The 26,626-nt window shown below is 39.1% G+C and overlaps 1 protein-coding gene and 1 pseudogene across 3 annotated transcripts in view; one reads left to right on the top strand and one right to left on the bottom strand.

Moving 5' to 3' along the window:
- Nucleotides 1-1,837: 1,837 nt before the first annotated feature.
- The window catches only part of LOC122070905 (vacuolar protein sorting-associated protein 9A-like), a 36,799-nt gene continuing 12,010 nt past the window's right edge, over nucleotides 1,838-26,626 (top strand). Inside the window, exons 1-4 of one of the 3 annotated variants that reach the window (XM_042635148.1) lie at nucleotides 1,838-2,176; nucleotides 6,908-7,007; nucleotides 10,708-10,878; nucleotides 25,976-26,155. In XM_042635148.1, coding sequence (XP_042491082.1) covers nucleotides 2,067-2,176; nucleotides 6,908-7,007; nucleotides 10,708-10,878; nucleotides 25,976-26,155 — 561 coding nt within the window. In that variant the 5' untranslated portion in view covers nucleotides 1,838-2,066. Of the gene's footprint in view, nucleotides 2,177-6,859; nucleotides 7,008-10,707; nucleotides 10,879-25,975; nucleotides 26,156-26,626 lie in introns of all 3 variants that reach the window. The other 2 variants (XM_042635158.1, XM_042635140.1) reach the window with 2 other exon arrangements.
- Nucleotides 14,980-15,097, bottom strand: LOC122072373 (annotated as a pseudogene).

Here is a 26,626-nt window from a genome sequence, read left to right as displayed (position 1 = left end):
CTACAATTGCCCTCAAATAAAAATATTCGAGCGGGGGGCTGTGCCCCCCTACACCCCCTGCTATGCAGGGGGGCCTCCTGCCCCCCTTGCAACCCCCATGGTCCGATAAAACTGGCTAGTGGGACCGCCGTCCTGCCTGTCTAGGTGCTGCATCAGTACTCCCTGGACTAAACTGTGACGGAATACAAGACATCATACACCAACAATCAATTACAACCTCGTAAGGCAAAACCCACTTTCCCTCTTATTTCAACAACTGTCATACTTTGTATATGTTTGTTGCCAAGAATGACTAGATCAGAAGCTTCAAGAGTTGAGAAAAGGTAAGACAAGCTATGGATGGGTGCCAAAAAAGATTACTAAATGGAAGGATTTCCAAATATGCTCCCCCTCCAAAATGGAGTGTTATGTTTTAGGTTGGTTCAAATCTTCCAAACCACATAGATTGTGTATCCTAGACGACCTTGAAGGGAATTAGAGCAGTTGATACTTTGACATGGCCTTTCAAAATGCTGAACAAAAGGATGCATAAATAGATGGTGGGAAGAAAGTGATCAGTAGGGGTGGGGTGGAGTGGGGGTGCAATCAAAAGAGAAGGGGGCTTGGGGAGAGACAAGAGCTTGCACCGGGGGGGGGATTGAGATGTATAGTAGGAGTAGGGTGGAGTGTGCAACAAGAGTGTGTAGAGGAGGGTAGCGTAGGGTTACATGACTTGTAGCGTGGGTTGGGAAAGGGGCATGGTCAGAACAGGAGGGGGATGGATCATCCTGGTTCTTTTCATTCCATCAAGAGAAAAAAAAAAAAAAAAAAAAAAAACTACGTGGTCACATGGTTCTTGCGCCCAGACACAGTAACCCTAAAAATTCTTACCACCCTTATGAAATCAAGAATCCCGTCAATATTGATACTCCAACATATACTCTTATTGCCCTCTACATCACATTGGCCCCTTGTTAGTGCCGGACCATATGACTAAATAGTGATCTCTTGCCGTTAGAAAAATAAGGATTAAATAATAAAAATAAATAAAATAATAAAACTTGTCTGGCGATGAAATAAAATGGAGGAGCAGTAATTATTAATAAGGTAATTTTTCGAAAGCAAATGGCTATAATCTCCCTCCCCCTTTTATTTTCTGGAAAAAAAAAAACCAGCTAATCATTTTTTTTGGTAAAAAAAAAAACCTATTCATCTTGTGTACCAAGCACACCGTTAGAGGGGACATGTTAAGATTTATTCAATAAAAACACCCCCAGATTTTTTTTTTGGAAAATTACATGATTACCCACTTCTAGGTCTCTCTTAACAAAATTACTCATCAAAAGTTTCAGTTAACAAAAATACCCAAAATTAGGTTTTCCTTTACAATATTACTCACTCAAAGTTTAAGTTAACAAAAATACTTAAAATTGAGTTTGGGTTTACAAAACTACCCACTCAAAGTTTTAATCATAAAAAAATACATGATTATATGTGGAAGATAAAGAATCACAATTTTGGGTAGTTTTGTAAACCCAAACTTGATTTTGGGTATTATTGTTATCTAAAACTTTGGGTTGGTAGTTTTGTAAACTCAAACCTAATTTTGGGTATTTTTGTTAACCAAAACTTTTTGTGGGTAATTTTGTAAAGGGAAACTCAAAAATGGGTAATCATGTAATTTATTTATTTATTTATTTTTTTTTATTGGTATATCACACCCGAGATTTTAACCAATAAAAAAACCAGATTCCTTTTTTCTTCCCGTGATTGGCCCAGAGTTGAGAACTGTACCGGTCTGGTCGGGACCAAATGGTTTCTGGAACCAAGAAGCTTGTGGGCACAGGGATCTCCTACGGCTCTCTGACGCTTCAACGACTTCTTCAGTCTTTCTCCACTCACCACGATAGAACCACTCTCGGCTCCCCTCTTGTCTTTCTTCTTCTACTTCTTCTCCTTCTTCAACTTCTCTCAGCTCTTGTATCGAACACTCGGTGGATCTGATCGTGCTCTGTATAAAAAACTTTCATCTTTCATTGTTTCTCTCGTCTTGTACTTCACTCTCCACCACCTCCTCCGGTGCTTCCATGGAGAACGCAGACGTTTTTGGCTCGTCAACGGCGCCGCTCACCTGGCATGATTTCCTGGAGCGGATGCGACAGCCTTCAGCAGCCGATTTTGTCAAATCAATCAAGAGGTCACTAATTCTTCTCTTGCTTTTACTTCTGTTTTTGTTGCTTAAGATCAGGGGAAACTTAATCTAATTCTAATTATTTTCTCAAACTGGGTAACACACTGATTCCCTTGATAAAATATCCTGTTTTTATGCTTTGTTTTGACCAGTTGCGATTGTATATTGATTTGAACATGGAACGTCTACATTATTTACTGTAACTATGGTGGAAATAATATGGATTATCCATACAAAGTTTCCGGATATTAAAGAGATTTTGTGGCAGTTTTTTTTTTTTTTTTTTTTTTTACAATTGAGTGGTGAGAGAAAGTCTCTGCTGTCGTGTCGGGGTCATTTTAGTTTGTCATTGTCCTGTATGGAGATCTCATGACATTTATTCTTCCCTTGGATTTCTATTTGTGTCGTGGCATTAGCTTGAGTTGTTGGTTTTGAGATGAGATCCGTTTGCAGATGGATTGTCACTTAAGTTCGTTGTTTCCTCGTTAAGTTGGAAATCTCTATGAATTTAAACTTGGCTTTCTGCTGTTTGTATGAAGACTTTAGCTCAAATATGCTCTTTCTGATATGAGATCTATGTGGAGATGTTTGGTGAATTTAAGTGGTGGTTCCCTTGCATATTTTTCGGAGATTTTTGGTGGTAGAAATTCCACGCCTGTAACCAGTAATCAGGTAGATGGATTTTAGTATGTGTGGGATTTATGAAGCGATCTGCTTTGGAATTGTAATCATCAGCAATATGATTGTCCATGGGATGGGTGTAGAAAATCTGTCTATGCTTGGTCCAATGATTACTGCATCATATACTTGGCTTGCTGGACAGCTTTGTTGTTTCAGGTAACTAGCAGGTGATTCAGGATCCCCCACCCCACAGAAAAACCAGTATTTGATGAGGGAGCTAAACATGGGAAAAGTCCTCTGATTTGAGAATGTGGTTAGTCGTAGAATCTGTGGATGAAATTGAATATTGGCGGTATATTAACTCTTGCAGAAAGGTGAGAATGCTCAAGGGAAGGATGAAAAATTGGAAAAGGAACTTATGACTTCAGATAGCAGAAAGAAACCCATTTCAGAAAATGAGGCCTTGACACTAGAGGACTCAAGTTTTAGAGAAACGTTGGAAGGGAATTGTGGTGTGGAGTTCCTCCAGTTGGGAAGATTTTGGGTTGACTATCTATTGGAGGATGGGAGCCTTTGAATAGGTGGTGATTCTTAATGAGGTTTAACAATTCATCTAAATTATCATACTGCTTTCTTTAGATGGTCTAAACAATCATAGCTTCAGAAATGCTTTCATTAGATGGTGATGCTTGATGAGGTTTTGACAGTTGATCATTAAAAGAATCTTTGGTTTAAACATGCTAAATGGATCTGAGGCAAAGAAACAAAAGTATTAAGAATAAAAGTGTAGCAGAGATGAAGATGTTCAGATGGATCAGTAGCAAGACTGAGAGGGACAGAATTATAAATGAATACATTTTTGGAAACTTGAGTTCTGCCAATACGTATTAGAATAAAAGTGTAGCAGAGATGAAGATGTTCATATGGATAGGTAGCAAGACTGAGAGGGACAGAATTATAAATGAATACATTTTTGGAAACTTGAGTTCTGCCAACACGTGTAACCTCAGGAGTCAGGACAGCCTAAGGTTTCAAAGATCTATGGCTGAACTGCTAGGAAATCATGGTGGTAATGGACTAATGGATTGTAAAAGATCAGGATTTAATGGAGTAAAAGAAACTAGGGAAAGATCAGGGACAAGGTGCTGCTCTAGGTTTTTGACCTATAACTTTACCAAAAGGTAGAAAAAATAATAGAAGAAAACAGTATGAGAGAGTAGCAACAAATAAGTATCGGCACAGAGGACAGCAGCAAAATAACAGCATGACAACATAAAAACCTCGTCACAGCCAAAAGGAAGAGACACAAGTTTCATCTTTTAAATCTTCCTTCCAACATCCAAATTGTACAGAGCTTACAAACCTCAAAATCTGATAAAATAAATGGAACCAACTTTCTAATGTGGGACTTCCTATTTTTTTCATGAGTACCTGACCCACTTAACTGAAGGGGGAATGATCCCGAATCCATGAATCAATCCTGGCATGCATTAGGGTATTTGGACTGAATAGAAACTAGGGTTTAGTGTTACCCTTTGGTACCACAAGCGCAATACCTCTAAAGTAATATACCTATTGGTCACTCTTCTCCTTGCATTTGAACGGGTTCTCCCGATCAATGCTTGAACGAGAACTCAAGTAGCAAAGTCACTCACACGTACTAGGGTTCAAAATCCAAATTTCTTAGCGAAGAAGATAATGGAGGAGATAGAGAAACTTTCAAAATCGCAGGAAGACTATAACATGCTCCCATGGTTTTAGGCTGTTATTTCACCCTCCCAGAAGTTGCTTATTTATAACTTTAAAACCCTAATTTGTTGAAGAACTCACATGCCAAGTGGTGGGATCATATTGGGTGATCCTACCTAGGTTGTTAGATAAGAGTCTAACTCCACTTGAGTAAATACACATATTTAATTGTGAGTACAACTCTATCCAAGCAAATAAAATTATTTACTTATAAGTACACTCCAGGGTGGATATCAATAAAACCCATTTCTCTTTTACAAATAAGATTGAGAGGGGCCTCAAAGCCCCCCAAACCAAGAATGGGAATGGAAGCCTTTCGACGCACTCTCGCATGACTTGCCCTTGAGCCCAGGGCAGGTTGGCCGGGCCTTTTCCTATTGTTTTGTTCTTGCCATGAGAAAGACACACGGAAGAGGTATGCCCAATGCACAGAGTTTCCATTGAGAGTGTCGTCTTGGTGGGGAATAGTACGATCTTTTCCCCTATTGTATTGAATCAATAAAAAAGAGGTCAGTTCTACAGCCCCCTATTGTTTGATCCAATATTGACCAAATGATTGAATTAGTTACATTTTAGTCTCTCTCTTCACTTAACAATATTGCATGATGGGTTTACGGGCATGTAATGAATCATGTTTAAAAACCCTAATTTGTCACAACAGCTTAGTCCGAAAATCTCGATAATTGATTGGACATATAACTTTTGTAAATCACCTTAAATATAAGTATTAAATAAATAATAACATTTTAAATGCTTCTGTAAGATATTTACAAAACTACCACCTAGCTTAGAATTTCATCCAATCTCAGTTGGATATCTCTCTGAAGTTATTCACCCTATTTGGGAAGTGGATTTCATGTTGAGAATATCTCCCATTCACAGATGAACATTGTGAATTCAGTACACTAATATATAGGCAGGGAGGCATCAACCTTTAGTACACCAAAATGCACAAAGTCCAATTGCAACAATAAGGACCTCTCAGGTCTAGGGGCCAAAAAAACTATCTCAGAGAGTTTTGTTTTTTAAACAATTGACAATAGTCCTTGCAAGACATTCTTAGGTGATCCAATTCGATATAAAATATGAATGTTCACATTTATATTTTCGAATCACATTTAAAAAATATACAATGTGACAACAATACAAACAAAATGTCTAATTCTGTCCCTAGTCACAAACAGTTTAAGGTCTAACCTTAGGACATTTAATCATCGCCCATAATGAAATAATGAAAATTAATTTAATTTATACAAAATTGGGTTTGATGGACACATAAATCCAACAATCTTCCACTTGCATGTTAAAGCCAATGTCCTATAAGTTTAATACCGATGTTCTCAACATGTTTATCAAGTACATTTTGTGCCAATCCCTTAGTCAAGGGATCTGAGAGATTTTTTGTAATGTCAACCTTGGCAATATAAATATCACCATGTTGTATTATCTCCTTGATGAGATGATACTTTTGTTCCACATGTTTATTTTTTTGATGCACTCTGGTTCCTTGGATTGTGCTATAGGCCATAAGGATTAAAGCGGGGTGGATGTTTTACTCAATTGCAATACAAAGAGTTGGAAATAAACATCCATTTTAAACTTCAGGATGTTGTTTTCCCAATATAATGGCAGTATATTGAGATATTTGGCGCCCGTGGTGACTCCGTCCCATATAATAAGGCTGGATTCTTGTCTCACTTAGTCATGGCCAAATGTACTTGTGCTTCCTTGCCATGTCCAAGCAAGAAAATGAAAACTGGAAGGAAACATAAAATAAATTTATCAATAGTATTTATTTTCCAGGAAAAGAATTTTATGTTGAAATAAGAAGAGCCTAAGTGATTCAGGTTAATTAGAAACCATGTGTCATTGTTATAGTTGTGTTTTTGTTCTCGAGCCTCCTTTGCGCAGCCTTCCTCATAGAAGCTGCCAGGTTGACTCCGAAGGCCGAATTCTATGGTAGAGAACGTGTCATTGTTATTGTTGTGTTTTTGTTACTTCTCTTTCATGCTAATGTCTATCTCCTGAGCTTAATGTTCTTGGAAGAGATAAATGAGACTGGTCCCACTTGAGACTGCCCTGACTGAAATAAGTTTGTGATATGTTGTAAATGCCACCAATAAATTTATTCCATTATGACACAGTAATGGAAGGTCTTAGATGAGTCCAGTCTAATGGAATCAATTCCCATATTTCTTACTTATTATATTGTTATATATTGATATGAGGCCATATAGTCTTAATTTTTTAAGTTTACTCTTTGCAATTGTAAACTAAATGTGCACAAAGCTTTGAATCTAAATATTGCCCACTTGGCAGCTTTATTGTGTCATTTTCAAACAATCCACCTGATCCAGACAAGGATAGTGTTGCTGTACAGGAGTTCCTTTTCAACATGGAAGGGGCTTTCAGGGCTCATTCACTTTGGGCTGGTTGCTCAGAGGAGGAGCTGGAGAGTGCTGGTGAAGTGAGCTATTTTACATTTTTTATTCTATTGCATCTCTTTCTATGAGGATATTGCTTTATCCAACTTGTCTCTGTGTGTATCAAAGGCCTTTCTAACCAATAGATTATCAGGGAATCTTTCTTCTTTTAGTTATAAAAGTGCAACTTCTTTACTGTTTGTACAATTTTTTCTGGGCTCAAGCGATTTTCTGAGAATTTGTCCTCTCCTCCAATTCGCCATGTTATGAAGTAAGGTTCATAAAGTAATTCTTCATCATCAAAACAACCAAGCTAATATTTTGTATCTTTCCATCCTTTCATAAAAATAATTGAAATAGATATCGAATTTTGAAGGTTGAGCATTGAGGCCATGTTACCATTGGGTACTACTATTTAACAAACAATCGAGGGATACAAAAGGTCCAAATTATTTCTCCTGTAGGAGGTAATGCATGACACATCCAATGCAATGGACCTTCAGGTACTATGTAATCACTGCTTTGCTGCATATAGCGGTATACACCGTTTAGCAAGCAGATTTGACGAGTTTTGAATAGTGGTTTTAAGAGTTTGAGGGACAGCAGGTGGATTGTTTGGATCATTACCTCCCAAGCCTGAATAACACATTAAATTTTACAGGCGATGCTGTTTATGGTCAGAATAACAACCTGATGTTCATTGCCCAGGCCCCAGGCCAAAACAATTCCACCTTCGTTTCAATTTTTACAAACAGTAGTCTTGACTCTTGAGAACCAAGGAATAAAAAAAGCATCAAGTTAAATCTATTCCCAGTGTGTTCTTGAACGTAGTAGAACTTGTACTCAACATCCTATATCTCATGTAGTTTCTTATAATTCATTATCTAATGTGGAACATGATGATTGCTTATATTCGAAATACAACTAAAGATGTTCTAGGTGAATCTAAAAGAATACGAAACTCATCTAGGGAGACTTGGTGGTGGGGTGAGAAAGTTCAAGCAGCAATTAAGGCTAAAAAATCCAGTTTTAAAACTTGGCAAAGGAAAAAAGATGACGTGGTTTCAAAAGATATAAATCCAATAGAAACGAAGTTAAGAAGATAAACGGAAAAGCAAGGGCTACGAAATATGAGGATTTCTATAACAAGTTAGGCACAAGGGAGGGGAATAATGTATCTATAATCTAGCCAAACTTCTCAGGGAAGGAAAGAGTAAAGATTTCAACCATGTTGGATGTATTAAGAGTGAGGATGGCAATATTGTAATAAACGATAAGGAGACTAAAGAGAGGTGGACTAATTATTTCTACAGTTTTACTAAGTGAAACTAATATAAGTAGTTGTATCTTAGAAGGGTATAATAACCATCAATAAACTACAAATCATAGATATATATGGAAGTTTAGGGTGGCTGAAATAGAAGAAGCCTTGAAAAAAATGAAAAGAGGTAATGTAGTAGGTTCGATGGTATCCCAATTGAGGTTTGGAAGAGTGTAGGATTTTGTGGATTAGCGTGGCTAACTAGGTTATTTAATAAGATTTTGAGCACAAGGAAAACTCCGGATGAATGGAGAAGAAGCATTGTAGTACTGATTTATAAAAATGAAAGTGATATTCAAAGTTGTAATAGTTATAAAGGAATTAAACTCATGAGCCATTCTATGAAATTATGGAAAATAATTGATTGAAGCTCGCCTAAGATAAGAAAATAATATTTCGGATAACCAATTTGGTTTTGTGCTAGGGAGATAAACCACATAAGCTATTTATTTGTTAAGGAAACTAATAGAAAGATTTAAAGCATAGAGGAAGGATCTTCATATGGTCTTGATTTTAAAAAAGCCTATGATAGAGTTCCTAGAGAGTTAATTTGGCAAGTTTTAGAGAAGAAAAATGCTTCGAGTAAATACGTGGACATAATTAAGGATATGTATCATAATGTAGTGACTAGTGTAAAAACTGTGAGGGGGTGGCGGCTAGTGAATTGCCAATAGTGGTTGGATTACACAAAGGTTCAGCTCTAAACCCCTTATTTGTTTACACTAATCATAGATGGGTTGACCATAGACAAGTTCGTATCCATTTGTGTATGCTTTTTCACTGATGATATTGTTTTGGTGGATTACAAATGCTGGGATAAATGCAAAGATGGATTTATGGAGATCAACCTTGGAGTCGAAAGGTTTTAAGATAGGTGGAAGAAAAACATAGTATATAACGTATGACTTTAGTAACAATAGGATTGAGAGTGGGGTGGTAAAGATTGATGATAGGGAGTTATAGCGAAGGTGATAACTTTAGATACTTAGGTTCAATCATGAATAAAGAAGAAGAAATAGATGATGATGTTATACAAAGAGTTAGAATAGGGTGGATGAAATGGAGGGGTGCATCTAGAGTATTGTGTGATTGACATATCCCTTTACAACTCAGAGGGACATTTTATAGAACAATTATATGACCAGCAATGACGTATGGGGCTGCATGTTCAGCAGTAAAGAAAAAACATTTAAACAAACTTCATGTGGATGAAATGAGGATGTTGCGATGGATGAGTGGTAAAACTATAAAAGACAAAATAAAGAATGAACAAATTAGAGCAAACTTGGGCGTTGTCCCTATTCATGATAAGTTGTGAGACATTCGTCTAAGGTGGCATGGGCATGTGCAATGGAGGCCTTTGAATGCTTCAATTCGGAGAAGTGATTTATTTCAAATTGAGGGAGCTAAAAGAGCTAGAGGTAGGCCTAAAATAACCATAGGAGAAGTGGCGACGAAAGACATGTATAGCTTAGGATTGGAATCTTGTATGGCTTTGAATAGAGCGGATTGGAGAAATATGATCCATGTGATTGACCCCAGGGCCCAATCAGTTCGGATAAGGCTGAGTTGAGAGAATTGTTTTTGATGCCAAAAGTATTAGAACAAACACCAAAGAAAGAAAATAAACATATTTGTTAAGATGACACAGAGATGTAACGAGTTTCACACATTGATGTGATGTGCTACGTCTTCGGGCTAAGAAGAAGATGATTCACTATATTGGAAGAAAAACTACAATGGAGATATTTTAAGAACACCCAAACTCGCGGCAAGAACAGTCGCCCCCCAAATCTCACTTGCTTACAACAAGACATTGTAATATATAAATACTCCTGCAAGTCGGTTCGATCCATTGGGTTGCGGCCAATTGGGTCGTACCCTCTGGTACCATCATAGACCTCGGAAAAAATCCCATTCGGGTTGCCACCAAATTTTTTCGGAGTGGGTCAATATAAAAAAAAGGGGTCAAGAATTTGAGACACACATAACAATAACCATCGCCCTAGCCCCCTCCCTTTTGAACTTTGTGCTTTTTCAAACGGGCAGTCATTGTGGGATAGAGGGAGTATCTTTCTTAATGAAAGTGGAAAATAAAAAAAGGGGGGGGGGGAGTAGTCGTGGATGCCCATGCACAATACTGTATGCAATGTGGCTGGCTATGAAATGGGGGAGTAGTCGTGGATGCCCATGCACAATACTGTATGCAATGTGGCTGGCTATGAAATGGTGCCTCTATGTGTACTCCACATGGGATGAATAATTAATATTATTGTTGTTATTTCTCTTTCAATTTCTCAGGACTTCCATGTTGTCTTTGTATTGTGCGAAATTGTTAATGGTTTTTAGTGTGGGAATTTTGTTATCTTCAATAATGAATTTTTCTTTCCATGTATAACATGCATGATTTGTTTCAATTGCAGGGACTGGAAAAATATGTTATGACAAAATTATTTACCCGTGTATTTGCCTCACTTCCAGAAGATGTAAAATGCGATGAGCAACTTTCTGAGAAGATGGCTTTAATACAACAGTTCATTCGGCCAGAAAATTTGGATATCAAGCCGACTTTCCAAAATGAAACATCGTGGCTGGTGAGTTAAGGAGAGCTCAATGTAAAAAACTTATTTCAGCGAGTTTGTCTAATTGTCTTTCGCATTAGACTGCAGTTTTACTGCAAGTTCAGATCTATTAACAAGTGGTAGATTCTTTCATGATTTTAACTAACATTTTATTTGAGCCATATTCGGTGTATTTCACAAACCAAAGTGTTCCTTCCAGGACAAGACAGTCCCCTGTACCCCTCACAGGACCATTGAGTTATCAATGGACCATCTAAACATTGGACCATTCAGATTGTTCTTACCAGGCAGTGTGAATATTGCACAGGGGCCAAGTTTCTGACCAAAGATACTTGAGGAGTGATGCAGCCAACTTATCCACTGCTGCAGGCTCCTTGCTTGTGGTTGTTTCCTGAAAGTAATAGTATATAATAAAAATTATAAGGCACATCATATCTTAGCCAGATCAGATCATTTGGACAGTTCGACTGTTGGACCAGTGACCATGTTTCAAGAATTGGTGTTGGATTAGCTAACTTGTCAACTTGGGATTGGCAGAGCCTAATCCAGCATCCAATACCATCTCCCCCCAAAATCAGTTGATCATGCCCATTTCTGCTGTTTTTTGGTCAGAATCAGCCATGGTGGGCTGAGTAAATGTAGGATTGTGTTGGCTGGTCAAGACTGGTGGAGTCCAATCTGATCCTGGATCCTGAATTTTAAATCCTTACCACCGACTACAGGCTGTAACAGTATAACTCTAATGCCTGTTCCAGTTTTAACTTTTAATAACATGTGTGTGTGTGTGTATATTTAGATGATCTATGTGGTGTCATTTTTATCTTGTTTTACAATTAATTATACAAGTTTATCAGGTTTTAAAGTAGTTTCCACCTTTTATATGATACATGAGACTTTTCTAAAACAGTGTAGCTTATATGAGTTTACGATATAAAAACATTGTTACGTTAGTGAGCAAGAATGAGGGTTGACACAAATTGTGGCTTTGAATAGAGTTGAATGGTGAAATAGGATCCTTGTAGCTGTACCCATTTACTTGGCATAAGGCTTTGTTGAGTTGAGTCATAGTTTGCAAGAATCATGAAAATTATGTGTTAGCATATGTTTAGACATGAATATTGTCCAAGGGGTTTAAAGTATTGTATTGTATCATATAAGACTGCATCGGACTATATCGGCTGATACATATTGGTATCAGAAGGTCTTGATATTATATAATGCTTAAAAGCAAAAGTTATATTATATTATATTATATTATATATATATATATATATCGAGAGAGAGAGAGAGAGAGAGAGAGAGAGATGGTGCTGAACTACTGATACAGTCGATAGATGTTCGATACAGTACCTATGTGGTATATCAATATAAAAGGGGCATTACTTAGTGCTGGTCCTGCCTATATGGTCAATACCCTCGATATGCCTCTCCAAAACAGAAATAAAAAACCGAGGTGGAGGAAGAAGGAAGACAGCTGATGCAGTATAAGGCTCTTGATTTAATTCCTAGACAGGCCCATATTTGGGGCCATGTTTTGGGGTTTTAAACCTTGGTTAAGTCCAAGTTTGTGGCTTTGTGCCCAAGATAGCCATCGAACAACAGTTCTAAAGGTGAGATTTTGACAGCTATAGTGGGCCTGATGGACAGCTTTCATGGGAGAACTTGGAAGATATTTTCCAGATCTGGTGGGGCCCATCCTGGCCATTGCGTGGGAGGTATTTCAAGAGATTGAAGCTACCTTGCATGGGGATAATCTAGGAGATCTTGGGGGCCCCATTGTTGGGGATATCGAGTGGAAGAAGATCCTATCATAATACTGCTATAATTTAGTTTCTATTTCAATAACTTACTATTTCCTTGTAATTGTTAGCTAGTAATTAACAATTAGGATTTTCTATTTGTTTGGGTTTCTATTTTGTAAGGGGGGAATCTAGATTGGATTTGGCAGCCTATGACTTATGCATGGTAGAGTCCAGCTTTGTAGTGATTTGTTTTATAAATACAAGAAAGAGGGACGTTCCCCATCGGTTTTGGATGTTGAAAAAAAAAAAAGAAAAACCTAGCTTTACGCTGGAATGCTGAGTGAGTCAGTTCCTGTGGGAGACAACATGTGGTGAAAGACCCATGGTTTGAGAACTCTCGTGAAACATGCGAATTTGGAAATTTCGTATGTTTCGCAGGTATCGCCAGGGGTAGAAGCAAAACCTCTGGTGACTTTAAAAAATCACCTGTTTCGACCATATTTCCCATGTTTCGGTCGAAACATGGGAATTTTCGGCTTGGTTCGACCATTTGGGTTGAACCAGGTCCCATTTAAGTTATTTCAAACAAAAACCATTCACTGGTTTCAGCAGATGTTGACCTTCTCTTCTGCATTTTTCTCCCAAGTGTGGGAAGCTTGGGGAAAAGTGGAGATTTTCATTTTTTAACTACTAAACTTGAATCTAAGGGTGATTAGTGCTTCATCTACACAAGAAAGGCATCTTGGACCAAAAAGGTAAGTCCCAACTTTCCTAAAAAAAATATTTTTTTTATATAATATGTTAGTAAATAGGGTAGAATCATGTAATTTTTTTACATGTTGCTTAGGAGGACCCGATCTACGCATTTACGGTGGTCAAATTTTTTTTGCATGTTAATTTTTTTTTCTTCTTTTTTTAAAAATGCATTTACGTACAACATATTTTTTTTTTTAAATGGGTTAATACTTGGTCTTAGGTGTTCAACTTAATATATGTTGAACACCATCAGTCAATCTACAACTTGAAGGTTTAAGGTTTTTTTTTTAATTTTTTTTTAATTTTTTTTATTTTAAAATTTCAAAATTTCATTAAATATATTCTGAAATTATTTAAAAAATGTAAATAATTACGAAAATTTGTCTATTATGGTTTGAAAATTCAAGAAATTTATTGAATGTTTTACAAATGCATTTACAATCATGTTTGTGCACTAATGTGATGTTTCTTAATTAGTCATTATTTATTAATTAAATAAATATTTTTAAATAGGAAAAAAATATAGTGCTTTGTTAGGAATTTACAATTATCTTTAATTGTTTTTATGAGTCAATATGGATGCATATATGTTTATAATTGGTCTCTTTTTTGTTAGAACAGGGTTTGTAACAAGATTTTTTTTTTTGGATGAATAAATAAATTTATACCCAAAGAGAAGAGAAAATACAAGGGGAAATAAAATTGGGTGTCTACAAGGGCGGAGGGGAGGCTTAAGCCAACAAGGAGAAGCGAATCCCAAGGGGAACAAAGCAAAAAGCAACTAAAAGAAAGAAAAAAAAAAAAAAAAGCAACCAACATGAAGCCAATATGAAATAACCGACAACCAAAGCCACAACAGAGGGGAAGAAATGTGGTCAAGAGGTAGGGGGAGGTGTAACACCCATAGTTGTCATAGCGGCGCCTAGGCGTCGCCAAGGCGGCAATTTGGCATCCTAGCGGAAAAAGAAGTTCATGGCAGTGCTACGATTTACGTGACTCACAAATGGCGGTAGCCATTGGCTGATAGGCGTCGCTATGGCACCGCCATGAATGCCAGGTCACGCCTGATTCACTAGGCGGTCGATTTTTTGTAAAATGCAAGGTGATTTTGATAGGGCTATGTTGATTTTTGATGATTTGATGTTGCTTAATGTTAGTTTTATATGTTATAGGTTATATATTGTAGGCTTGTAGCATGCTAAATAACTTTAGAGAATAGGGAAAATAAAAAAGTAGCATACTAAATAACTTTAGAAAATAGGGAAACTAAAAAATGACACATGGACGATTTGACCGCCATGGCAATGCCATAATGGGCGATTCATCGTCAAATTGATTAGCCAACCCTCCAGCGCCTTGGATCGATTTGACGCCGTGACAACTATGGTAACACCCTAATCTGATATTTATATACCTACTTGTGGATAGGCAAGAAGAAAAAACAGAGAAAGCCTATGTTGGCATGGTTGGCAGCTCTAGAGTGCCAAGAAGGCAGAAGTGACCCCACCTGCTGCTGTTCAGCCTGCCAACATCATTAGGGAACTCATAAGGAGGTGTGGACAAAGAGTTAAGTTTAATTACAAGACTAAGTATAGTAGGAAAAAAAAAAAAGAAAAAGATGCGACATGAGGACTTCCCAGGGGGTCACCCATCCTAATACTACTCTCACCCAAGCACGCTTAACTACGGAGTTTTATGGGATTTGGTGCATTAGTGCTGGTATGATTGCACCCAAACTGGTAGGTCCAAAACCGGCCAGCCAATTTTTCCTAGCAGAATGTAATTTTTGGGTTTTACACTGTGAAGCCCACCTCTGCTGTGCAAAATTTCCATTATACCCCTATAGGAAGAGACTTAAATGAGGCATGAAATGCATACTTTATACTAATAAATAAATGGGAGGAAATGAATTTATAAACTACTATATATATAATTTATATGGAATTATATGGAAATAAAAGAGGGCAGCCAAACAAACCTTAGTTATAATGACTTAAGAGGGCAGCTAAACAGACCTTAGTAATAATTTAGGAGGGCCAGCCAAATAGACCCTTGGGGCTGCCTTATATATAAGGAATAATGGGCTGAGATTTCATAAAAATCGTGGCTGCTGTAACAGTGTGGAGAAAAAGAAAGAAAGGAGAAGAAGGAAAGAGAAGGAAGAAGTGGATGAAAGAGAAGTGAGGAGGGAACTCACTCATCTCAGGCTGCTCCTAGATCAACTCTGCACCCAGGTAAATGAATTTACTACTGCATCAGGGTTAATTAGGTAATTTCATGTAGATTGGGCAGCTAGGGTTAGGGTTTTACCCAATTGTTTACTGCCAGGGAATCCCTGTGAGTAGAATAACTGCCCAGTAAAGAAAGCCCTAATTTCTATGGGCTATTGGGGACCCAACTGGTAAAAAAAACCCTATCCCTGCTAAACCCTAGAACATAGGACTACTTCTTTTTCAGTAGGGATTATGCAATAAGGGCTGGAATAGGGTTGATTTGGTGGAAATTCTGCCAAAACCCTAGGAACATAATTTTATTCAAGCTGGAATTATGCAATAGGGGCTGAATTAATTAGGTTAGGTTATTACTTATAAATGTTCATCTCAAATTGATGGCCAATGCATGAGAAATACCCTAATTCTGCAGATCTCTTTAAATTCCTAAACTATTCCTGCAGAATTGGACTATATCAGTTTTGGGTGTAATAAATTGAAACCCAAAATTGGATCAACTTGGCAATTAACCTTTACCTTACTGACCTAAGATAAGTATTGGAAATTCAGAATGAAAAATTGATGCAATTCGGGCACTACAACAACCATGGTACAGAGTATGGAAAAGGTAGAATCAGATTCTGCAAAATAAAAGGAGCAGCCGACAGGTCCCGACCAACCAGCCGGTTTTGACCCAGGTAACCCACCGATTAGGGTTCTCGAAGCCAAATGGGCTGTGTAACAGGTTATTAGACCTTTGGACATAAGTTTGAATTTGTATATATAAGAATTAATGAGAAACATAACCCATGACTGTAGGGTCTATTGTTTGGAATTTCATATGACCTCGAGGACTGTAAGTATGGATGAAATCCCTTCATCCAATGAGGATCTATTAGTGATTCTCTATATCTAATTCTACTATAGAAAATGTTTAAGAAATCAAGGAATCAATATGTATATAGGAAGGAACAGACAAAGACCTCTATAGGTTGGGTATGGGAATGTTATACTTAAAGCAAGTGGATAAAATGTAGGAATGTGTGATGTACCTAATGATTTAAATATCTGTTGAATAGGGAACATAAGTGACAGTGTGGCAATTTTCTTAAATCCAAGAAGTGAACTTGCAAAAATTAAATACCAAGGTGAGTGGGTGCCCTTCTCAACCCCCCCATTCTTTTGGTGTGTTTGTTTAATCTTGTTTATGCATTAAATTGCTTGTGTATGTGCATATACATTTACCTACATTGATTCTTTCATGGTACTATTGTGATGGAATGGGATGGAATGGAAATGTGAAAGGTAAGACAGGTGAGATGGGTCACGTGCAGGTGCCCATGTTTGTATGTGTGATTGCAATGATTGGCTGTGCATCATTTAGAATGCTGGGTTAGGTATCACAATCCCAAGTGTTACACCCCTTGTCCGTAGGGGGTTAGGTACGGACTAATCCTGAATTATGTAGCTGCCTGATCAGCAGTGCACTTGTGATGAGATGTGTGGTATCAATTATTGATGTGAGACAGGATACGACGTACTGTATGCCTGTGAATATATTTATGATACGGGGTTACCTTTTAGGGGTTAGCCGGTGTGGCCTGGGACCCGTACTGGCATTGGCTGGCTCCTACCTGCGGCGTAGCTTGTATACCTGAGGCCCAACGTACAGGGTAGGGTATGCCACCTACGTTGGTAGCACTTATACCTATAGGTGATGAGACCTAGTAATGGTTTATGAATTTTGTATAGTTAATTAAATGGACTCATGAGCATCATTCTCTATGTGTGGAGCATGCATGAGCATCATTTTCTATCTGTGGAGCATGCATTGCATATGGATGTGTGTGCTTGTTCTCCCCCACCCCTCATTGAGCATTACCAGTGCTCACCCCCTTTCCTTTGATCCTATAGATAACGAAGGCGGTATTCTGCCGACTCCCGGCATTGATTATGAGACAATGGCCATGGATCACATGGCCCATATTTCAGAAGATGAACTCGATCACAGACCCACAGACCCGCCTGTGAATGTGACGACTGCGCCTATGAAGGCCAGTCTTCTGAGGAGTAGGATGGACTATTCCTATATCTTTTTGTGTATATATTCCTATTGATGCATACTCTGATGTATATAGTCTACTACTGAGATACTGTAAACTGTGAATATTCTCTTTTTGTAAGGTATGTAACTCTCATTTGAATAATTGTAAATATATCTTATCACTTAGTTGTCACTGAAGTTTATGTAAGATATTTTTTTTGCTAGACTGTGCATATGTATATAAACTCTATCTTTCGTAGTGTAATTGTGGTGTTATGATCTGCCCTAGTCTAGATCCTGGAGAAACAGGCTGACTGGATATGGTGAAATGTCCAGTGCCGCATACCTTAGCCTATTGGAGGTAGGGTGTGACAGGAGGGGCTAGCATAAGGTTCCAGGAAGAGATTATGTGATCATTTATAGTGGAATAGGGGATCGCCCGGGAGTGAAAGGAATGGAGGGATTGGATTTTTTAGGTAACATTAAAGAAGATGGCTTTGCAAATCCTATCCAGGGAGCGGGAGTTGGAAGACCATCTACGAATGTTACGCTCCATCCGAAGATGGGTAATGGTAGTGGAGAAAGCTAACTTACCAATAGTGTCGCAGATGGAGGATCCAGCAAATGTCATGTCAACCCAAATACGTTCCCTATCAAAAGGGAGAATTGACCTAGGAGAAGGCCAGCAATGAGCAAGGACAGTTTTTCAAACCAAGGAGGAAAGGAGACAATAGAAGAAGAGGTGGGAGATATCCTCTTGACCGACGGGATGGAGGCAACATGTCGGATTGATGGGGATGTGACGGCGGATAAGGAATGACTGCGTAGGAATGCAGTTGGAGAGACATGTCTATGTGGTGAAGTTGTGATGGGGAATATAGCCTTTGAACCAGATGAGATTATGCCATGGGACGACAGGGCCAGAGGATTTGACAAAGGATCAAGCAGAGGCAGAGGAGAACAACCCATTGGAAGAGGGTAACAAGATTTTAAGTGTTGCATAATGGCTGATAGACATAGAGGTGGGACATTGCATGGTTGCATGGGAGATCTCTATCAGCTGATAAGAGGATGTCACAATGTAATTATTGCCAGAAAAAAATTATGTCCGGTGGGGCCACAAGATTAAAGTGGCATCTTGTTGGTGGGAACAGGAATGTGTATGAGATCAAGAGGAGCATGTTGGAGCATTTAAAAGGATGGGTGCAGAAGAGGAAGGAGAAGAGGGCAGTTAGGGATGAATTCCATGATGCTTGTCTTGAGACATTGCTAGAGTTGGGGGAGCAAGATTATGATTTATGACAATGAGGAACCTAACTTGGATGATGTACAAACGGCACAAGAGGTTGAACAATTGAGGAGGACTTTTGTAGCAAGCAGAGCCCAACTTGATATTGATGAGGAAAGACGGGTACAATGGGTTAGGGGAGTTGGTTCATCTTGAGCGGTTGAAGAAGACCCTGAGCTACAAAGGAGGTTGAGACATAGAGAGCCAGATGTTCCATTGAGGAGGTCCCAGAGTGTGAGGGACCAAGCCCTAGCCCTAAGCCCCATCCCCACCAACACCTCGTAACCGTAATGTTGAGGTTCTCCAATCTGATCCTGCACTGTATCGAAGGCAGGACTCGAGATGGTTAAAATTGAAGCAAGTGTGGACCAATGGTAAGGAGATAGTGGGGATGGCTTTCTCCAAGTGGGATTTCTATTATAACATTCCAGCCAATGTGACCACAGGGTCATATTACCAAAACATGTTGGATGAGATTGGTAGGGCTGGTCCAGGTGTGAAGGGACCAACAACTTATGAGATGTATAATGTATATTTTCCAAAGCAGAAGAAAGAGTTGGTAAATTACATTGAGAATCTGAAGCCAATGTGGGAGTATTATGGGATGATCGTGATGTGTGATGGATGGATTGGACCCACTAGATGGTCCATCATCAATTTCATGGTGAATTGTGATGGAAGGACAATCTTCCTAAAGTTAGTTGATGCATCCAGTGAGAAGAAAGATGCAAAATACATCTACAACCTCTTGAAAGAGGTGGTAAAGGATGTTAAGGTCAAGAATGTGGTACAAATTGTCACTGATAATGGGAGCAACTTCAAGAAAGTTGGGGAAAAGCTAATGAACAATTGAAGGTACCATCTATTTTGGACTCCTTGTGTAGCCCATTGTATAGATCTCATGTTAAAAGACATGGGAAGTTTGAAGATTGTAAAAAGTGTGGTAGAAAAAGTGAGGCAGGTGACCATATATGTGTACAACCATAGTTTTGCTCTGAACTTGTTAAGGACAAAATGTGGTGGGGACTTGGTGAGGCCAGGATCGACAAGGTTCGCGATGAACTATATTGCCTTGAAGAGCTTTGAGACGAAGAAGTCTGGATTGAGATCCATGTTTGCTTTTGAGGAGTGGTTTAATTGGGTTGGATCTAACTCTCAGGGAGGAAAAACAGCCCAGGCCACTATTTCTAGTGAAAAATTATAGAAGGATCTCAAGAAAGTGGTGAAGATATTAGATCCGATTGTGAGCGTCTTGAAGTTGGTTGACTCACAGAAGAAACCCACCTTACCAATCATATGAGCAGCCATTGAAATGATGAAGATGGAGGTGGAAGCGGTGTACTGAAAGGGTAACAAGAAGTTCCTTGCCATAATCAAGGACCGTTGGGAGAGGTAGCTCACGCATCCTCTACATAAGGCTGGTTAGTTTTACTTTATTCATCTTACTTGAACTTGTTAATACTAACATATACTTTTTCTTACCCAATATTCACCTTATGTATTTTCAGCTTATTACCTAACCCCTAAGTATCAATACAAGCATAGGCTTGGCTTGAGAATTGATCTCATAGATGCAGTTCACACCGTGGTGGAGAAGATTGAGTCAAACCCAACCGCACAGAATATCATCAACACGGAGGTGAGTGTTGAAGTTATTAATTGATGCAATTGTTAACCTAGGATATGAATATTAAGTTGCCAACATTATTATCGACGTACAAATGAAAGCCTTTAGGGATGGAACTAGGAGTTTTGGCCGCGCTGCAGCTGTTGCAGGTCGAGATAGCATTGTTGCTTGTTGGTCCAATGACCTTATTCTTTTCTTTCATATTCATCCATGCACCATCATAGAAGCCCCCCCTAATAGTCTCTCATTGTTTTATGCAGTTGAATGGTGGGTGCAATATGGAAGAGACTCACCCAACTTGTTCAAAGTAGCAATTAACGTGTTATCTCAGACATGTTCCACCACTGCGTGTGACCGCAATTGGAGTACTTTCAACCTCATACACTCCAAGAGATGGAACAGATTGGGTGTTGCATGGTTGTCGGGCTAGGTCTATGTGCACTATAATATGAGATTGAAAGAAAAGCATATACGCCTTGGCATGGAGAATGATACTACCCCAATCAAGCTTGCCAATATCTTCCAATTTGAGTTAGATGATGAAGATCCCCTTTATGAGTGGGTTAGAGATCGAGGTGAGCCACTTTAGATGAACTGGTGGTCGGCCTAGCAATCAAATTGCTTCAGGAATGGGTGTTGATGTGGAAGAATATATGTCAGAAGAGGGGAGAATTAACGCTGAGTCACCACTTCCATTTGAGTCCCACCCTAGTGCTGGAATTGAAGAAGAGTATCGGTCCCCTTCATTGGATTCCACTCGGTCCCCTGACCAGACACAAGGTGATGTGATGATGATGGTGGTGGTGGTGGTGGTGATGGGGATGGTGGGTATGATGACGGTGATACATTAGCTGCCATGCGAGCTTAAGAGGATAGATTAGCTGCCATGCAAAGTGACATGGTTCCACAACCATCTCCAGTCAGATTCATAGGGGAGACTGAGTTCACACATGCCACGTAAGATGAACATTATGGTTCTCGACAACAGAGAGGCTATAGTTGAGGACCATGCAAAAGGTTCGGGCCTTATGATGAGGTAGCTGGGATGGGCCAAAGCATGGATATATCTAGTTTGTCTGCCATAATAGAATCCATGAGGTTGGGACAAGGTGGAGGATTTGGGCATTGGCGTGCATCAAAATTCATTGACTCGAGCCCTAGTCAAGTACATCATGGTGATAGTGGCTTTGAGAGCGCCGGATCAGCTGCATCGCATTATGGTATCCGGGGCAGTATGGTGTGTATGCCGGTGGACCATCCTTCGAGAGCACCGGTTCATTTGGATATGCCAACATGGTAGTGGTTATGGACAGTATGGTGAATCTTAGTGGTTATGGATAGTATGGTGAATCTTCTTCCTCATTCGAACAGGAGGGTTCTACAGGTGGGTCAGTTTCAAAAGTACCCTTCTGACTATTGGATTATACATTAGACTAGCTGCATTGGTACTCCAACTTAGAATGGAGTAGCTGAACTTAAGAACCGGCATTTACTAGACATTGCCCGCTTAATGATTTTTTCCAGACAGGTCCCATCTTAGTATTGGAGTGATGCTGTCCTCACTGCTACCTACTTGATCAACCACATGCCAACTTGAGTCCTTGATTCCTGGACTCCTGTTGATGTTCTAAAAGGGGATTTATCTTTCTTATTTCCTCCCAAAATATTTGGGTGTGTTTGCTATGCTCAAGATCATCACTCACTAGGGAACTTGAAACCTCTTAGCATCAAGTGTATGTTTCTAGGTTATTCCCCTACACAGAAAGGATACAAATGTTACCATCCTCCTACTTGGTGTACTATAGTCACCATTGATGTTGTGTTTCATGAGTTTGTTGGTTAATACTTGCCGCCTCTTCAAGTATAGTCAAGTAGTGATAGTGAAGAGGTGACTCTGGATCTGCCAAATCTACTTGATCCACTAATGTATCTACCATCCTCCTCTGAAGAGAGTGAGGGGACGAAAATTGATGTTCCAGCTCAGGGGGAGACAGATCACTATTCCAGCTTAGGGGGAGATGACTCCTATCCAATGTAATATTGAAGAATTTCATAGGCAGATCGATAATTCCACTCTTTAAGTGTATTGTAGGGGCCACATCAGAAACATGCAACTTCAAACCACCACCACTACTATAACACCTTTACACATCCCTTCGCCAGCTCTAGATCCAGAGCCTAACAAGTCGTCAGTATAACTTCTTCTGACCAACCTATTGTTCTTTGGAAAGGTGTTATGACTTGTACTCAACACCCCATATCTCATGTTCTCTTATGATTTCTTTTCTCCCTCCTATTGTGCATTTGTGTCCGCTCTTTCTTTTGTTCGTGTTACCCGGAATTGCCAGGAAGCGTTTGCAGATGGAAAATGGAAGACAACAATGGTGGAAGAGATGGAGCCCTAAGAATGATACATGGGAACTTGTGACTCTTCCTCCTGGAAAGAGACCAGTCAAGTGTAAATGGGTGTTTGTGGTAAAGCAAAAATTGGATGGCTTAGTGGACAAGTACAAAGTGAGGCTGGTGACTAAAGGATTCACTCAAGACATATGAAATCGACTACAAGGAGTTGTTTGCACCGGTTGCTAAGTTGACTTCTGTGCGAGTTTTACTCTCATTTGCTATAAATCTATGCTGGGATCTCCAACAACTTGACATTAAGAATGCTTTCCTTCATGGAGAGCTCGATGAGGAAGTGTACATGGATATTCCACTAGGATTCCCTAGTAAGGGAACTCAAGGCAAGGTCTGCAAGTTGAAATGTGCTCGTTATGTGTTAAAACAATCACCTTGGGCATGATTTGGAAGGTTTCACAAGGCAATGGTCTCTGTGGGTTACAGGCAGAGCAATGCTGCCACACATTGTTCATTAAGAGGTCTGGTGATAGAGTTACTATGCTCATTGTCTATGTGGATGATATTGTGGTAACAGTAAATGACAGTGTTGAGATTGGTCATCTTAAGAGCTTTCTTGGTCAAGAGTTTGAGATAAAAGATCTTGGAAAACTAAGGTACTTTCTTGGGATTGAAGTTGCTCAGTCTTCTAAAGGTATCTTTCTTTCTCAGAGGAAGTGCATCCTTGATCTGTTATCTGAAACTAGATTGTTGGGCTTTCATCTTTCTAATACTCCCATGGAAGCTAATACTCAGCTTAAGGAAACGGAGGGTGAACTTGTGGACAAAGGCCGTTATCAACTCCCACACATGGTCGGATATTGCTGTGGTGGTTAGCTTGGTAAGTCAGTTTATGCTTGATCCTTATTCTTCCCATATGGAGGTAGTTACACGTATCTTGAAGTACTTGAAAATTGCTTTAGGAAAAGGGTTCCTTTTATCTCCTCAGGATTATTTCAGAGTTGAAGCCTATACAGATGCTGATTGAGCTGGTTCACCTGACAGAAAGTCCATCTTAGGTTATTGTACCTTTGTGGGTGGGAATCTTGTCATCTGGCATAGCAAGAAGCAAAATGTGGTGGCTAAGTCCAGTGCTAAAGCAAAGTTCTGTGCTATAGCACAAGGGATTTGTGAGTTGTGGTTACGCACACTGTTAGATGATATTGGTGTACCTGTTTGTCTTCCTGTGATGCTCTATTGTGATAACAATGCCTATTGCTCATAATCCAGTACAACATGACTCTCGTACCAAACATGTGGAGATTGACAGACACTTCATCAAAGAAAAGTTGGGTGCTAGTTTAATTTGTAATCCCTTTGTGAAGTTTGGTGATTAGTTAGCTGATGTGTTCACTAAAGGGTTAGTCAGGAAGGTGTTTCACTTTTTTAGTCAAGTTGGGAATGTGTGATATCTATGCACCAACTTGAGGGGGAGTGTTAGAATATATATTTAAATGTACTGCATGGGCACTGGGGTACTTTCTCCCTTCCACCGACCCTATTTAGAGTGGGGCGGCTGGATGGGGGTTATAGTTGTAATTGGGGTATAACTTGTAGTTCTTTTATGACTCTTTTGCTTATTATAAATAAAGGGTTTGTGTGATTAGTTAGATCACTCGAGCATTCTACGCGAATTTGTTTGTTAACACGTGGTTAGCAGCAGCATCGGCCATAGCCGCCGCTACCATAGCACCAGTTGGGTCACTGCTGGTGAGATCGTAATTGCCGGCTCGCAGCTCTCACAGAGGAATACATTGTCTTGGTCTTTCACAGAGGAAGGGTGTGGGAGTGGGACTGTGGTGTTTCGATCGGCTTCAACACCCTTTTTTTTACTGACGTTTATGTGATTCCATGCATCTCAATGTACCAAAGTGTTGCACATAAACAAATAACAAATGTCAGAATATGTCTTCTTTAGAATTAAATATGTTTGACATAAACCCAGGGCTCTCACTGATCTGCCACATGGTGGATATTGGGTCCAACTATCTAACGTCGTATGGTCGAACCTAAGTAATGTTCATTTAAGGTGTATTATGCTTCAAAAAAAATATATTTTGCATGTATTCTAAGCATATCTATATGTTTCTGAAATGTTTAATACATATCTTTAGTGTATCTTGTGTCTCTCTGGTAACCATATCTCTTAAGAATCACCCTTCCAATACGATAGCCGATAATAATGATATTATCCAAATTTCAGATAGTTGAGTGTAGTTTTTAGTTGTTACTTAGCAAGTGTAACAATATGCAAAGAAGAAAAGAAGAGAACCGAGATTGTGAACCAGCAGTCTCCCTTGCCTTTCTTATTTATGACTAAAAACATTACAAGCAATTAGGAAACTATTGTAACTAGGTAGCAAAGTAAAATAGGAAACAAATCAATATCTCCTAATACTAATAGGCAAGGAAGAAAACATGGGACTGGAGGGTGGCATCACACAAATCAATATCTCCTAATACTAATAGGCAAGGAAGAAAACATGGGACTGGAGGGAGGCATCTAAGTGATGCCACTGATCCCCACATGTGCCCTTTGTACCTCCACTGTACAAAGGGTCCATTCTTTAACAGCAAGAATTCAAATTCTGATGAAGTTCTGTGGTGAAATTTCTAAAATCATGTACTTTTTTACTTCTCCATGTTTTCTTGGGTTTATTATTTCTTCTCTTATCTTGATTGGATCTTCAAAATTTCTAAGAGGAATATGAAAGTATATCAGTATTTTGAATTGTGAATTGTCCTTATATCCTCTCTCTCTCTCTCTCTCTCTATATATATATATATATATATATAGTTATATAGATATATAGATATCATGGGAGAGGGTCCCTGAAAGGCAGCGCAGGATCCAATAGAAGCATGTGTGGAAGCATCAACAGGAGTGAGATTTCTACCTTTCATGAGGGGAGGGGCAGTCATTTCGCCCCCCCTCTGTCTGGCAGCAGGGGCCACGCTGCCTTTCAGGCTTCTTTTATATATATAAGACTTTCCATTAAGTGAATATTTAGCCACCCTCATGAAGTTCCATCATTCTGTTTTTCACAGCTTGCGCAGAAAGAACTCCAAAAGATTAATATGTACAAGGCTCCAAGGGACAAACTTGTTTGTATTCTCAATTGCTGTAAGGTCATCACCAATTTGTTGCTAAATGCTTCTATTGCTTCAAATGAGAATCCTCCTGGTGCTGATGAATTCCTTCCAGTACTTATTTATGTTACTATAAAGGTAAGCTTACTCATCCACATTTTATTTTTCCCGTCGATATGGCATATCTACTTTGTTGTTTCAGTGAATTCCACTTATAAGATTGCTGCTTGGTTAGCAGTATGATACTCCTTCACCCCCGCCCCCCCCAGTTGAAATGGGCTGCGTCAATCCTGATCTGGCCCGAATTCTGCCCAATCTTTGGCTGATACTGTGAGGTATCAGATAGGTGTAGGCCGATCCCAATCTGGATTGGATGATTCGACACTTAAAATCTTGATCAGCAAGGTGATACTGGTATAATTAGGATATTGCTATTTGTGTTAAAGAATTAAATCACAAAATATTGATGCCCGCTGGCTCCACAAATACTCAAACTCAATTCATCTTTTCCATCTGTCTTTCTCAATCGATTACAAGCATATAAATAGGAAATTGAAAAACTCTAACATGGAAAGAAATCCTAAACCAACTCTAACTATGTCCTATGTA

This window comes from Macadamia integrifolia, chromosome 2 (genome assembly GCF_013358625.1).
Source record: "Macadamia integrifolia cultivar HAES 741 chromosome 2, SCU_Mint_v3, whole genome shotgun sequence".
Lineage (NCBI taxonomy): Eukaryota > Viridiplantae > Streptophyta > Magnoliopsida > Proteales > Proteaceae > Macadamia > Macadamia integrifolia.
This window is presented reverse-complemented; position numbering and strand designations above follow the sequence as displayed.